General features: G+C 31.0%; 1 protein-coding gene across 1 annotated transcript in view; it reads right to left on the bottom strand.

Moving 5' to 3' along the window:
- Plc21C (Phospholipase C at 21C) overlaps positions 1–13,244 on the bottom strand; it is a 91,047-nt gene extending 77,803 nt beyond the window's left edge. Inside the window, exons 1-2 of the mRNA XM_090120348.1 lie at positions 12,902–13,244; positions 12,415–12,561 (exon numbers count right to left, since the gene is read on the bottom strand). Of these exons, the coding sequence (XP_089976474.1) occupies positions 12,415–12,561; positions 12,902–12,997 (243 nt within the window). The 5' untranslated portion in view covers positions 12,998–13,244. The remainder of the gene's footprint in view (positions 1–12,414; positions 12,562–12,901) is intronic.
- Positions 13,245–13,724: the final 480 nt, after the last annotated feature.

The raw sequence follows: 13,724 nt of genomic DNA, 5'->3' as shown, positions 1-13,724 counted from the left end.
TCATTGTGATGTTGTCACAATTCCGTCACCCACACATTTCGGAAGTGGAACTTTTATTGCGTGTCCGATCTACGGGAAAGCTACACACAATATTGCGTGACAAATAAAATTATAGTACAATCTGTTGGAATCTTGTAACATTACCAAGCTTAAATGTATCGTTATAAGCGTAATCTTATTGTTATAAATTCGATAGTAATTATGCTTATCGGTTAAAAGTTTTTAACTTCCAACGTTTCATGTAAAATGTACGTAAATTATACCTGTATACATAGGCTGGTTTTTTTTTAAATAAATCTTGAAGGAAATGGAAAAAACATGTTACAATATTGGTAAGAAAATAATAAATATAGAGCAAAAACGTCAAGTGCACGTGAGCAAATCTGTCGCTGGAACGCTATTTATAATACAATATACTAGATATATCGCGCGGTTTCACTCGCGCACTGTATTATTCTAAGAAAAGATTTAGGAAGAAATTATGGTAGGTATTAATAATTATAATGAAAGAATTATCTCTATTGCCAGAGGCCAAAAATCAATAGATGACATGTTTGAAAGTAGAAATTAATACACATAGAAAAAAATTCATAACTCATTAATTATAGACCGGGAGATACTGACACAAAATTTCGAGTCATTTGTAACAGGATGGCGGTTCTACAGGGTTCTTAGTACGCAATGACAAAAAGAAAAATGATGGTGTGAACGCTGGTACCGGCGGCTTAGTCGCGTGGGCGTTAGTCGAACTCGTCGGAAAATAGCGAAAGTCAAACGATTTGTAACAGTATGGCACTTATTTTTCCTGTAAGTTTGAGGATCAACGAATATAAATACAAAATTTCAAAGATCTAGGTGTTGGAAATCTTCACTTATATAAATTAATAATAAATTTATTTTTCAAGTATGACAGCACTTTTTCCCCCTACTAGAAGTATGGCAAATATAATAATGGTCACATTTTATCAAATACTCTCCAAAAAGCCAAATGCAATACTGGTACAAAAAGATAGGCGAAATAAAAAAAAATTGCAGATTTTCGGCGGTATGGCGACCATTTGGAATCGTCCGAAAAGTATGGCATGGCGATTTTCGTAAATGGCTGCACGACGATGGTTACCTGTGCAAAAGTTAGCTTGGTACAAATGGTTGAATAATTGTTTTTTTTAAATCAACACATTCGCGTCGGTATGGCGGGCTGTAAGTCATACCGGAAAAGTATGGCATGACACTACCGCCTACTTCTTTTTTATGGGCTATCGGTAAATTCTAAAATTTTGGTGTTACAAATCGTTTGACTTTCGCTATTTTTCCGACGAGTTCGACTAAAGCCCACGCGACTAACCCACCGGTACCAGCGTTCACACCATCATTTTTCTTTTTGTCATTGCGTACTAAGACCCCTGTAGAACCGCCATCCTGTTACAAATGACTCGAAATTTTGTGTCAGTATCTCCCGGTCTATTATACTTATTCAATGATTATTTCTGTTCCAAACTATAAACAAAAGCCGATCTCTCCATCGAACTATTCAAAGTATTTCTCAAACTACCCACAAGAAATTAAAATTACGCAATGTTCATGAATAGGTAGGTATAACAGGTTGAAAACAGGCAATTTAAATTGAAAGTGTGTCAATATTATACGTCGGGACCATTCATTATTCATCACTTACTAATTAGTGGAAAATTTATAGCGAAATGCAAACTATGACATAACTCAATAATGTACTTTTGATTGTTATAATGCGATTATAATTAATTCGTCAGTGTTTAAACGATAATGATTTGCGTTGATCTTCGATGTAGTTATAATTATTGCAAAAATATATTGGAATAATGTCCTATTGAGAGGAACAAAAAAACGACTCAAAGAATAATTAACAAAAGTATTTAAACAAATATTTAATAACTACGAAAACATTTCAAAATTTCAGCATTCCAAAGACGCCGAGTTATTTTCACCAAAAATCGTCAGACACTTCCAAAGAAAGCCTAGGCCATCGAATACTTGGTGAAAACTGAAAGCTCGAAGTTTTCAAAGCGAAGTTTATCACAAAGAGTCCCGTTCAAATTGGACGGGTATTAATGGCGTCATTTTTCATCCGCATTTCGCGAAAATCGGACAAAAGTTATTTCCAACGCGAGTGCAATCACCTTTTTTGCTAAAACCGCTGACGTTAATTTGTGAGACTTATAGTTTCGTATACAATTGTAATATTGACATGATTTTAAAAGAGCAACTATATGGAGCTTCTTGCCGGTTCTTCTCCATAGATACTGCTTTCCGAATCGGTGGTAAATGTTAAAAAATGTTATGACGGTTCAAAAGTGCTTTTATAAAAAGTCTGATTGAATAAATAAATGTTTGAGTTTCGTATGTAACGAATACATCATTTTAAACGCTTCAAGAAATTGTTTTATCTACTTCTTACGAGATAAAAGAGTGTGAAGTGGCTATTTTTATTTTTATATCTGTACTACTCTCAATCATAACAGTTTTATGGCCGCATCTATTGAGAATAGAAATGATTTGACAGTAACCGTTTTGTAAATGTTCGTAATAAAGATTTAAAAAAAGAATAAAGTGTAAAAGACACGCAAAATATTTGAGTTTTGTCGTAAAAAGAAGGACACTTTTGTTTACAATTTAAACCGAAATAAACTTTGTAGGCTACGGAATTGTCAATCCGTCTCTTCGGATGGCTAACATTTTCTGATTTAGTTCCTAAAACATCCAATAAATAAATTTTGCTTACTTTGCTATATTATTTATCAAGTTATCCGCCATTTTAGATGACATGTGTCATCTTTTGGTACAAGATGTCTGTAATGCGTCTTTTCGAATGAATAACTTATTTGATATGGGAACTGTGTCGGATTCAGACTAGATTTTTTTACGAGTTATCATTAGATAACAAATATGGACAGATTTTATATTGCTCAAATATCTTCACCGTATTTCGGAATCATGTCATGTATCGCCAATGGATAAAATACTTAAAGGAATCGAAGGAAATGTTTATATTTACGTAGATTTTTTCATGCCTAAAACAATACATTTTACTATGATTTATAATAATTATAATAATGTTTACCACTCATCGTATCATTCTGCTTCCAACCTCATTGCTACAATTCAAATATCTTATAGTATTATACTTTTCACATTTATACGAAATCACATACATATTGACACACATAAATTCCGCAATAACTTTTGCACACGAAGTTCAAGGTCTAGTTAAACTGGTTATAACAATTGCGTTGACATTGGCTTAAACAAATAATGCATAAATTATTAGAGTTCATCGATATGATAAAGTCAACAGAGGGGATTTAATTTATTATAGTAAATTACATATTTAGAATTAAGTATCCCTCATCAGTTTGTTAAATTTATTAATTGGCAATTATTACAGTCACCAGTTTTTAAAAAAGAGATATAGCTAATGTGGCAGTACGAGATTAACGTAGGCCAACTATCATCAGAAATATCATTCCAAGAGATTTTCTTCCTAAAGCAACACCCATCTCGTCATTGAACCCAAAAAAACTCCCACGACATACAAGGTCATTCAACTGCCAATACACTGCATCACTTCCTCTATTTTTATATTATATCTATTTATGACAATACCTCAATACAAACTAATGACCCAAATGATCTAGACGGCACATCAACGAGGCCGGGCGACAAGTGGCCAACCGAAATAGATCGGCTCACGTGCGAGATGCACTTGACCGTCCCGTTCAGTTTACTCATTAGACAATGAAATATTAAATAGTGAGGTGTTGAACGAAATTATTTGGATGGATAATGTACGGTAATATTAGGAGGTGTTGACATAAAACGAAATAAATGTAGGACTAGCTGCAACGAATGCTCTAAAAAGCTTTTTTTTCGCTTTTGCGAGTATTCAGTGATAAACTCAGGTGTAGCAGATGAAATGTTAAGCTGTCTCAAACTATGTAAGATTTCATTTTCATAATTTTACCTTTTTCGTTAATTAAAGACAATGGATATTAAAACTTAAAAGCTTAGTTGTTCAACTAAATAAATATGGGATTACCTGACCCATGCAACGTCTACGGAATATTATTTCTCGCTTTTACAACATTTTTCGCTCCCCGTAGTGTACGTCGTCATAAGTCATAACCTTATCTCTATAAATGCACTATCCAACACAAAAATAATTTCAATCGATTCAATTTCAAACAAATTTTTAATATCACCTAGTGTGGAATATCTGTTATTGGAAAATTTTCATAACAATAACATTAACAACAAGAAATATAATAAAAACTGCACCAAAACATTTAAAATATCTAACTATTGCTCACGATTCGCAGTTGGTAGACAAAATATTAAATAACAACGACCATGACATAGCAATCCAAGTCATCACTAGATACATTATCAAGTGGGTTTCCCCTTGTGCAATTTAGTGGTACCAAATGCGAACTATAATATAGTCAAATAATAGATTTTGTTGCTATTGTAATATTAAAGCTTTAACTTTAAAAACATTACAACAACAAGTATTGGATATCTCATAAACTTTTTCAAGTGTAAAAACTGCATTTTGTTTCGTTATTTATATCTAACATCGATTTCAAATAATAAATACATAAACATCACGTTTACCATAACTATTAACTAACACATATTATATTATGTATAATAAAATATGCATTTATTAAAATTGATTTATTGAAATTCAGATATCGCAGTTAGTTAATTTCACATGAACGTCAAAGCAAAGCCAATTACCGCAGCTTCTGATAAGCGGCTAGGCGGATCGCTGATAACGCACTGTATGTACATAGCAGCCAGTTATAATTTAATTAAATACTCAACTAGTTCGTCGTTCGGCTTTACGTGATAGATGCAAATGTTGCAAATATTATCATATTTTTCTTATTATTGATAACAATTAAATGGAAGCAAAAGAAAACCTTTTAACTCACAAACATATTTTATTCGAGTTTGAACATAATTTAAATTTTCTCCAATCGTAGCAGATAGATAGTATTCAGGGTAATGTATACGTATACGCGGAAACTTTTGCGTAAAATTACCATAAAACTTACATGTACTGTAGTAGATATTATGTTACATTATAGGTACTGCAATTTAGATCTTAATAGATGCATTAATTTAAGGATAATGTGTCTATATATGATTTACATTATAAAAACATAAAAGCTTTTGTATTTTAAACACAACGTATGAAAAACGCATATTTATGAAAAAGCTCATTACATTATATTAACAACATCTATCATAATAAAATTTTATCCAAAAATTATGTAAATTAAATGTTCGTAGACACAACTACAACAAAAGAATTTGAATTTGAATTCAACAACAAAAGTTTGATATAAAATTCCTCTCACATAAAATTAACATAAATGTGAGGCACATTTACAGTCACATAAATGTCGACCAATTACAGTTAAAAAATAACGAAAAAAGTAACTACATAATATTCTGCATAGTTTTATATTACACTAGTTTAACGCCCGCGGCTTCGCCCGCTTTGTCTAAAACCTAATAAATTATATACTAAAACCTTCCTCTTGAATCACTCTATCTATTAAAAAAACCGCATCAAAATCCGTTGCGTAGTTTTAAAGATTTAAGCATACAAAGGGACATAGGGACAATATAAATTAATACTAGCTAAGCCCCGCGGTTTTATCCGCATTGCTCCGTTCCTATTGGCGTGATAATGATATAGCTTTTATCATTCGTCGATAAAAGCGACTGTTTAACAGTGATATTTTTCAAATCGGATCCGTAGTTTCTGAGATTAGCGCGTTCAAGCAAACAAACTCTTCAGCTTTATAATATTAGTATAGATCAACAAAGTAACACAAGAGAATATATTGTATGAAAATGCTTTAAAATCATTGCAATGTACTTGTTAATTGTTATCATAAATAACCACAAAACAATCGGAAGTACAACATAATTAAATTAGGTAATTAATATAAGCGCATTATATTAATGTGTGTCTCGAATCTAATAATTACATAATGATTAGGTATGTGGTATATTATTTTTATGTTATATTAAATTACTTCTCAAAAGCCTTTATTGACAAAGCCTAATTGAATAAATAAATGTTCGAGATTGAGTTCTTGATGCGTTTCAGCCAAAGGTTTTTTTTTGTCACATTCAGCTATTGTTTTAACAGTCTATAGAGCCTTAAAACTTAGGCATTTGTATTTTCCTAGAATACTTCCGACTTTTATTTTAGTTTAAAGCAAAAATATAAAGCCTGTAATGCACCACCACCATAAATGTAATCCTTATGGTTTGCGGGTTGTCTGGCCGAAATCACTTATTATATTTATAGCTCTTATTTTCTAATCCTGTATTTAGTGTGCAATAAAGAATTTTTCAGTCATTCATTCCGACGCTCGAGTTGCATAGCAAAACGCAACTGAGACTACGATTCAAACCGCAATGTAACATATTATGTACCTATCCTTTTAAAGCCACGATATACACAAAATACAAATTTAGGGATTAAGGAATTTAGTTACTCTCTTGCAGTGACGATTGAAAAGCATCTCATGAGCCCATTAACATTTATTATAACCACTTACGCACTCATACAAACTTGCTACATGATACATCGTTCCAACTTCCAAGTGCTTGCAAGTTGCATTGGGTATCATCTCATGGATTTCCTGAGCCAGTTACATTCTGTTCCAGGAGTTTGCATACAAACTTTACGAGAAACTGAAACTGCTAACAGCGAACTTTCTACAATATGTAGATATTAGTTAGTTCTTTAAAGAAACGAATCTTCAATGGCGGCGCTTATCATTCCCTCTCGCTCACACACGGCCGTACGGTATGCAAAAAAAAAATGGAAAAATAAAATCACTAAAATGTATTTGATTTTCCCTATAATAGTTTTTATCATAAATTTACAATGACAATTATGCATTTGCGAAAGTAAATAATGTTTTATTGGAATTTGACAAAATATGTTCTTTGGGAAAAGTTGTTCAGTTTTATGGGCTTATTACAAGTATTATGGGGATTTTATTACATTCTGTATACGTAAATATGATAATTCATATAAATACACAAATACAATAACAAAAAAGTTTGTCAACAAACAATTTGAAATAATTAATAAAATAATTATCAATTTACGTTATTTTTATTTTCTTTTTTGATGATCCTACCATCTGTCAAAGTCAGCTTTGGCCGCCATTGAAGATTCGTTTCTTTATTGAACTGACTAATATGCACTGCACTATAATTTAACTGAGTTAACTGTTATAACTACCCGCGCTTTCTGACTTTTTGAGCGAAGATTAAATTAGAACTACCTACTAATTTTACTCGCATGTTAGTAGAAATAATCATTTTTTGAAGTAAAACTCTTCTTTAGGCGCGTTGATATTAAAATTTCAAAATCACGTCATGGCAACACCGTCACGTCATGGAGTAAAGCGACAATTTTAGTACCTTTGACACGTGTGCTCGGCACACACGATATTTTTTTACATTTTGCTTCTTTCAATTTCTAAATTAAATTAGGTAGATATACGAATAAAATTTACCTTACTTATAATTTCGATACCCATTGCTACAGTTAAATTTCATTCAGTTTCGATTTAAATTCAATAGAAGTTCTGGAAAGATAAATCCATTTAAAATACCTATTGTTTACATACTGTACTTATCGTTATTCTGTGACAGTAATACAATGTTACAATGCTTTTCTTCACTAATAACCGTGAAGTACCGTGTAAGCTTCACAATTCTAACTTCCAACGCGTATCGCATTGAATAGACAATCGATACCAATGTATCGATGTTTCTATGTCCATATTAAATGGCATCATTTTAACGAAATTATTATACAAACCAAACAATATTATAGGACGTTTCATTTTTTATTACAATCTAGTCCAAATGAATATTTCCTACACGTAAGCTGTGACGCTAAATGAAAGTTCATATGTTATTTGAAATTAGTAAGAAAATGGAGACTAAACTTACAAATGTGTGAGTTAATTTTGTAACGAACAACATGCTTGAATGTTTCAGTAATTATAATTTAATTATGAATATAATTTAATTATATAATACTGATGTTTCATTTGTTTCTCATAGAATAAGCAATTGAGATTAACATGTCCCCAGTTTAAGTAGTTTAATAATTTAGTATACAAAGTTAATTAAATGTTATTACTAAGATGAAAGAAGGATTATAACAGTACTAGCCGCTCCACGCGGTTTCACCCCCGTGGCTCCTCTCCTGTTGGTCGTAGCGTGATGGTATATAGCCTATAGCCTTCCTCGATAAATGAGCTATCTAACACCGATAGAATTTTTCAAATCGGACCAGTAGTTCCCGAGATTAGCGCGTTCAAACAAACAAACAAACAAACTCTTCAGCTTTATAATATTAGTATAGATAATAATGAATAAGGCGAATATTTGATTAAATACTAAAGCTTATAACGCATATTGAAGCTTATACAAAAGAAGTTAAACTGATTTATTCGTATGAATTATTACATTATCGGTTACCGCAAATACCGATACGCAAGATTGAATATTTTAAATGTTTTCAGACCCTAGAAGATATATTGCGAGATTGAAAGTTATGGAAAGAAATACTATTGAATACAGATGCTTACGGGGCAGAAACACATTTCTGAATACCAATGAGAATAAAATGTATACTAATATTATAAAGCTAGAGTCTGTTTGATTGTTTGAACGCGCTAATCTCAGGAACTACTGGTCCGATTTGAAAAATTATTTCGGTGTTCGATAGCCCATTTATCGAGGAAGGCTATATATTATTACGCTAAGACCAACAGGAGCTGAGCCACGCGGGTGAAACCGCGAAGCGCAGCTAGTATAATATGCATTTCATAATCGATACAATTAACATACCTACTTTATCTAAATTTCTCTATGACGTACATTTGTTATTACTTTAACAAACGACTATTGAATTATTTACGGATATAATATAATAACCGCATTAATATTTTTCTTGGTCCCTTTATATTTTTGTCTTTAAATGTTACATTTTTCTGCAACCAACTCTTCTGAACAATAGATTGCCAAATTTATATTTTCATACCAATAAAAAGGGGCATTACTCGTAGTCTACGGTCGTTTTGTTTAGTCTGTGGTGTCTGTCAATCAGTCCTCAACCTCATTCACAAGCTTCGAACGATTACGCGCGAAAATATCAAACATGAGTTTACGTAGGTGGACATCCGTAAGTGATTGCCGCCAAATGACACGAGGATTTCAAGGAGCAAATAAAAATAAATAACTTGTTAATTTATAATTACATAGTGGATAGAATATTATAGCCGTCTGTGTGACTGTATGTTTAAAACTACGCAAAGGATTTTGATGCGGTTGTTTTAAACAGATAGAATGATTCTCGACGGAGATTTTAGTATACAATTTATTAGATATAAGATGAAGCGGGCCAAGCCGCAAGTGGAAAGCTTGTAATTATTACAAAGGCCACCTAATCTTATATATAAAAATGAATCGTAAAATGTGTTGGTAAGCGCATAACTCGAGAACGGCTGAACCGATTTCGATAATTCTTTTTTTATTATATTCCTTGAAGTACGAGGATGGTTTTTATGTAGAGAAAACGTAAACATGTACCACGGGCGAAGCCGGGGCGGACCGCTAGTTAATAATAATAATAGAATAATCATAATTTGTAATATTCTATATTTTTTTTTTACTTTAAAAATGTTGAAAGTAAACTTGGTATGTGTACATATTCTTATCTTATTGAGAATAGTTTGTAACCACAGACAACTTATAACAATTCGATATCTTCATCGACCAATAAAAAACATTCCACATTTAAAAATGTGCTCATAGAACAAAAGTGTACCATAAAGTACGAGCACAGATAAGGTAAAAATGAAGAATTTCAATTTTCCAACACCTGTCCTCCGCTAATGGACTAACGGTGAACGACCACGCCTGATAACTAATAGCCGATACCACTATTACGGGATTATAAATAACTTGCTGTGAAAAACATTGTGTAAAACGTTGATTTTGATTACATTTATTATGTCGTTTAGTTATTGTTCATTTGTAACTAACATAGGATTCCTCGTGTAATAATTGAACTAACTACTGAAAGTACTTTGATGTTTTTCTTTACACAATAATCACAGGATCTGTAATAATATAACAATAATTTCGAATGTGTAAAAATTTTCACGAAATAATAATGTTTATTTATGCCTACATTAAAAATATATTGTAATAATGGAACGGAATAATAGAAATCTTAGATTCCGCATCATTGGAGCGACTCTTTGAATGTGAAAATATATATATCGTGAACGTGATGTATGATTTTTCCGTGTTTTATACTAAATACCTTTTAAGAGTTCGAAATGCGACAGCCATTTTACGTCGTTTTATCAAAGTTTATTGAAAGAAAGTATACGCACGTAAAGTAATAGTTCTTTATGAATATTGTCAAATAAGTTTTATTTAAAACTAGCGGTCCGCCCCGGCTTCGCCCGTGGTACATATTTACGTTTTCTCTACATAAAAACCATCCTCGTACTTCAAGGAATATAATAAAAAAAGAATTATCGAAATCGGTTCAGCCGTTCTCGAGTTATGCGCTTACCAACACATTTTGCGATTCATTTTTATATATAAGAAGATATTTCCTGATTGCAATGATATCAATATATATTATGGCATATCCGAAGAGTATAGCGTATCCGATAAAACAATATTAAACATAAATAATTTGAATATTAAAAAAAATATATTTTATTACAGCACACATTGAAGGAACCTCCATACATTCAAAATCAGAAATAAATAGCGAGGTTTTAATAAACGCTGTTTCTAGCGATTTCTACGAACTCCAAGCCACCACCTATTGACTTCATTAGAGACTTTTCGACGATATTAATCAACTCAACTAATATTTACAGCAGTACATGAACAGTTTCGCGAATTTCAAATGCAAATGGATTAAACGCGAGTGCGACCATAAATTTCACTTGATAATATATTACGTGATTTCGTCCAGCAATTTTCGCAGCTGTCCGTAGCAAATAGTCTATGTATTTTAGCATTGGAATAAACCGTATTAGCGGATGAAATTGCACGGCTTGTGTTCAAACTTACCTAACGAAGTATCTACTGTGAATAGAGTACAATGTATAGATACCTAACTGACGAAAAAAGATGTCCTTTTTTCGATTTTATCTGTTTTCGTAAAATATGTACAAATACTCATCTTAAATAGATTTTAATTTTAACTGAATTGTAAATTTTCATAAAATTCATAATAACATTTTTTAAGTAATTAAATATAAATATTTAATTAAAAGACAATTAACTCGAACTTGAGATATTTTTTGCACAAGATGATGAAGAATACTATGAAAATATATGAATCATTACATTATCAAGAATACATTATTTTAAAATATACATAATATAACAATGGTACTAATGGTTTTTGTTATCATAAATAATAACATAAAAAATACTGTTTACTTTATGTTTTGAGAAACTTAGATTGTTTTTGTACTAAAACATTATTGATTACTATTTTTGTTTTACAAGTAAATCATTTTTATCACTCATATGATAAAACGTTTCTTATATTCAGATTTGAGATAGATTAAGATAATATACTTGTTATTATTTCATGCCAAATAGTTAAATTATGAAATGGAATGCCAACAGACAGTATACAATTATATAGTACAACAATCATTATTCTTTTAATGGTCCAATCTGAAGATGGATTGATAATATTTTGTTTAACACATACCATATGTGTTTATCTCGTATTAATGTACCTAATAAAAAATAAAAACAGATTATTTCTGTTTATTTTTATTATACTACAGGATGATAATAGGATACGCTTATATTTTATTAAAAATATCTTATATGGCCATTGTATCAAGTACTAAACTCCTGCATATTATAAAAGTATATGTATTAGAAAAACTTAAATGGATTCTTATTAGATTTTTTAACAACTTACTTTCAATAGCCTTCAAGGTATACTTTAATTAAATTTATTTAAGCACTTAAAATAACAGTAACGTAATTATATAAGTTTTCTTGTGCATACCTGTAATTGGTGTATACATCACATTAATATTCGTTAGTTGTTTAGATCTAATTGTTATAATTTTTATGTGTACTCTGTTGGTATGTCTAAATAAATAAAAATAAAATAAAACTGTATAGGTATAGTTTGATAGTTTAAGTTTATGTTTTTGTTTCTGTACATCCATATATATTAAATAAAAAAAAATATTATTATCAAAATAATGTCTCAAAAAATAGTATAAATTTAAAACTTTGGGAAAATCACATAATTAAGTAACTTACCTTAGGCAGTTTAGCATATTGTCCCGTTCTGACATCCCTGATGGTGGCAATGTCCAGCATTTCTACCTCCATGTTCTGATCAGTCCAGTACAGGAAGAAGCCATTGGGATCCACCCGCAGGGTGACTGGAAGACCAGTGCCTGAATCCTGGAGATATTTTTATATGTTTCATTTGTTTGATAATAATAGTTTTACACTTTAGGATCTTTTAACAATAAACCGGTTAAATAAGAAAATTTGTGATTTTTGCAATAATCTTCAGTTTGTTTGGCTTTTCCTGACTTGTTGTTCGATAACTTAACTAAGTAGTTAATACAAAAGTTTATACATTTAACTGCTTATCATAAATAGTTTAGCCATGAATTTAATTTCAAAGTATTTTAGAAATTTATTGTTTAAGAATTTACATAAATTCATGATTTAAATTGTCTTATCTAGGGTATGCTATTAACGTTATAGTATACGAGTAAAAGTTGTAGATTAATACCTCATCCCACTTGATGAATTTCTCCCCTTCTTGTAAAGGTTTAGGCACTTCTATCGGCTTCAAAGTTACACCAGATGATCTTGTAGATGTAGTCATTGTGAATAACAAACACTTATACGGAAATCATAACACTATCACGGATAAATACAGTCATCTTCCTCCCAACACTCAGATCTATCTGAGATAGTTATCAATGATATAGTAAAGGCACAAGTCACACACGAACGCAGTAAACTCTAGACCGACTAGTGATAAGAAATAATTAATGTTCAAGTGCCAAAGAAAGTTCGCTTACGGCTAAGAAACAACAAATACTTTCCACATCTTACAGGGACACGACAGGCCCGTATTGTACCATCGAAATTTTAGAAATGTCAAATTGTATCCAGTTACCAGAATGAAGAAGGAATGAAGCTCCAAAGAATAATAAATATAGAATTTAAATTGTATTTATTATTATTTATTAGTCTTATCACTAAATAATTGAAAAAAAATTAAGTAAATAATCAAATTCATTCCTTAATTTTATTTTAGTGATTTTCTTTCTTCGTAAACATATTTATTTAATATGACAATATTATTCTGAAGCGTGTGTTCCGATTGTGTCCAGACTCCAGACCACGTATTCCATTGTCAGACAGTCAATAATCTTTATTGGGATAAATCAAGCATAAATGTTTCTTATGTAGCAACTCATAACTTGGATTCTTTTTATATTATTTATTTATATACAATTAATTCATTGTTTCAAAGTCTATATTTATTACAAACTTAGCTTCGAATAATATGTTGTCTTGCAGAACACTTTCAGTTTTGAAAAAAT

This window comes from Colias eurytheme, chromosome 4 (assembly GCF_061535395.1).
Source record: "Colias eurytheme isolate Ceu_HAF_F1 chromosome 4, ilColEury1 Martin Lab GWU primary, whole genome shotgun sequence".
Lineage (NCBI taxonomy): Eukaryota > Metazoa > Arthropoda > Insecta > Lepidoptera > Pieridae > Colias > Colias eurytheme.
This window is presented reverse-complemented; position numbering and strand designations above follow the sequence as displayed.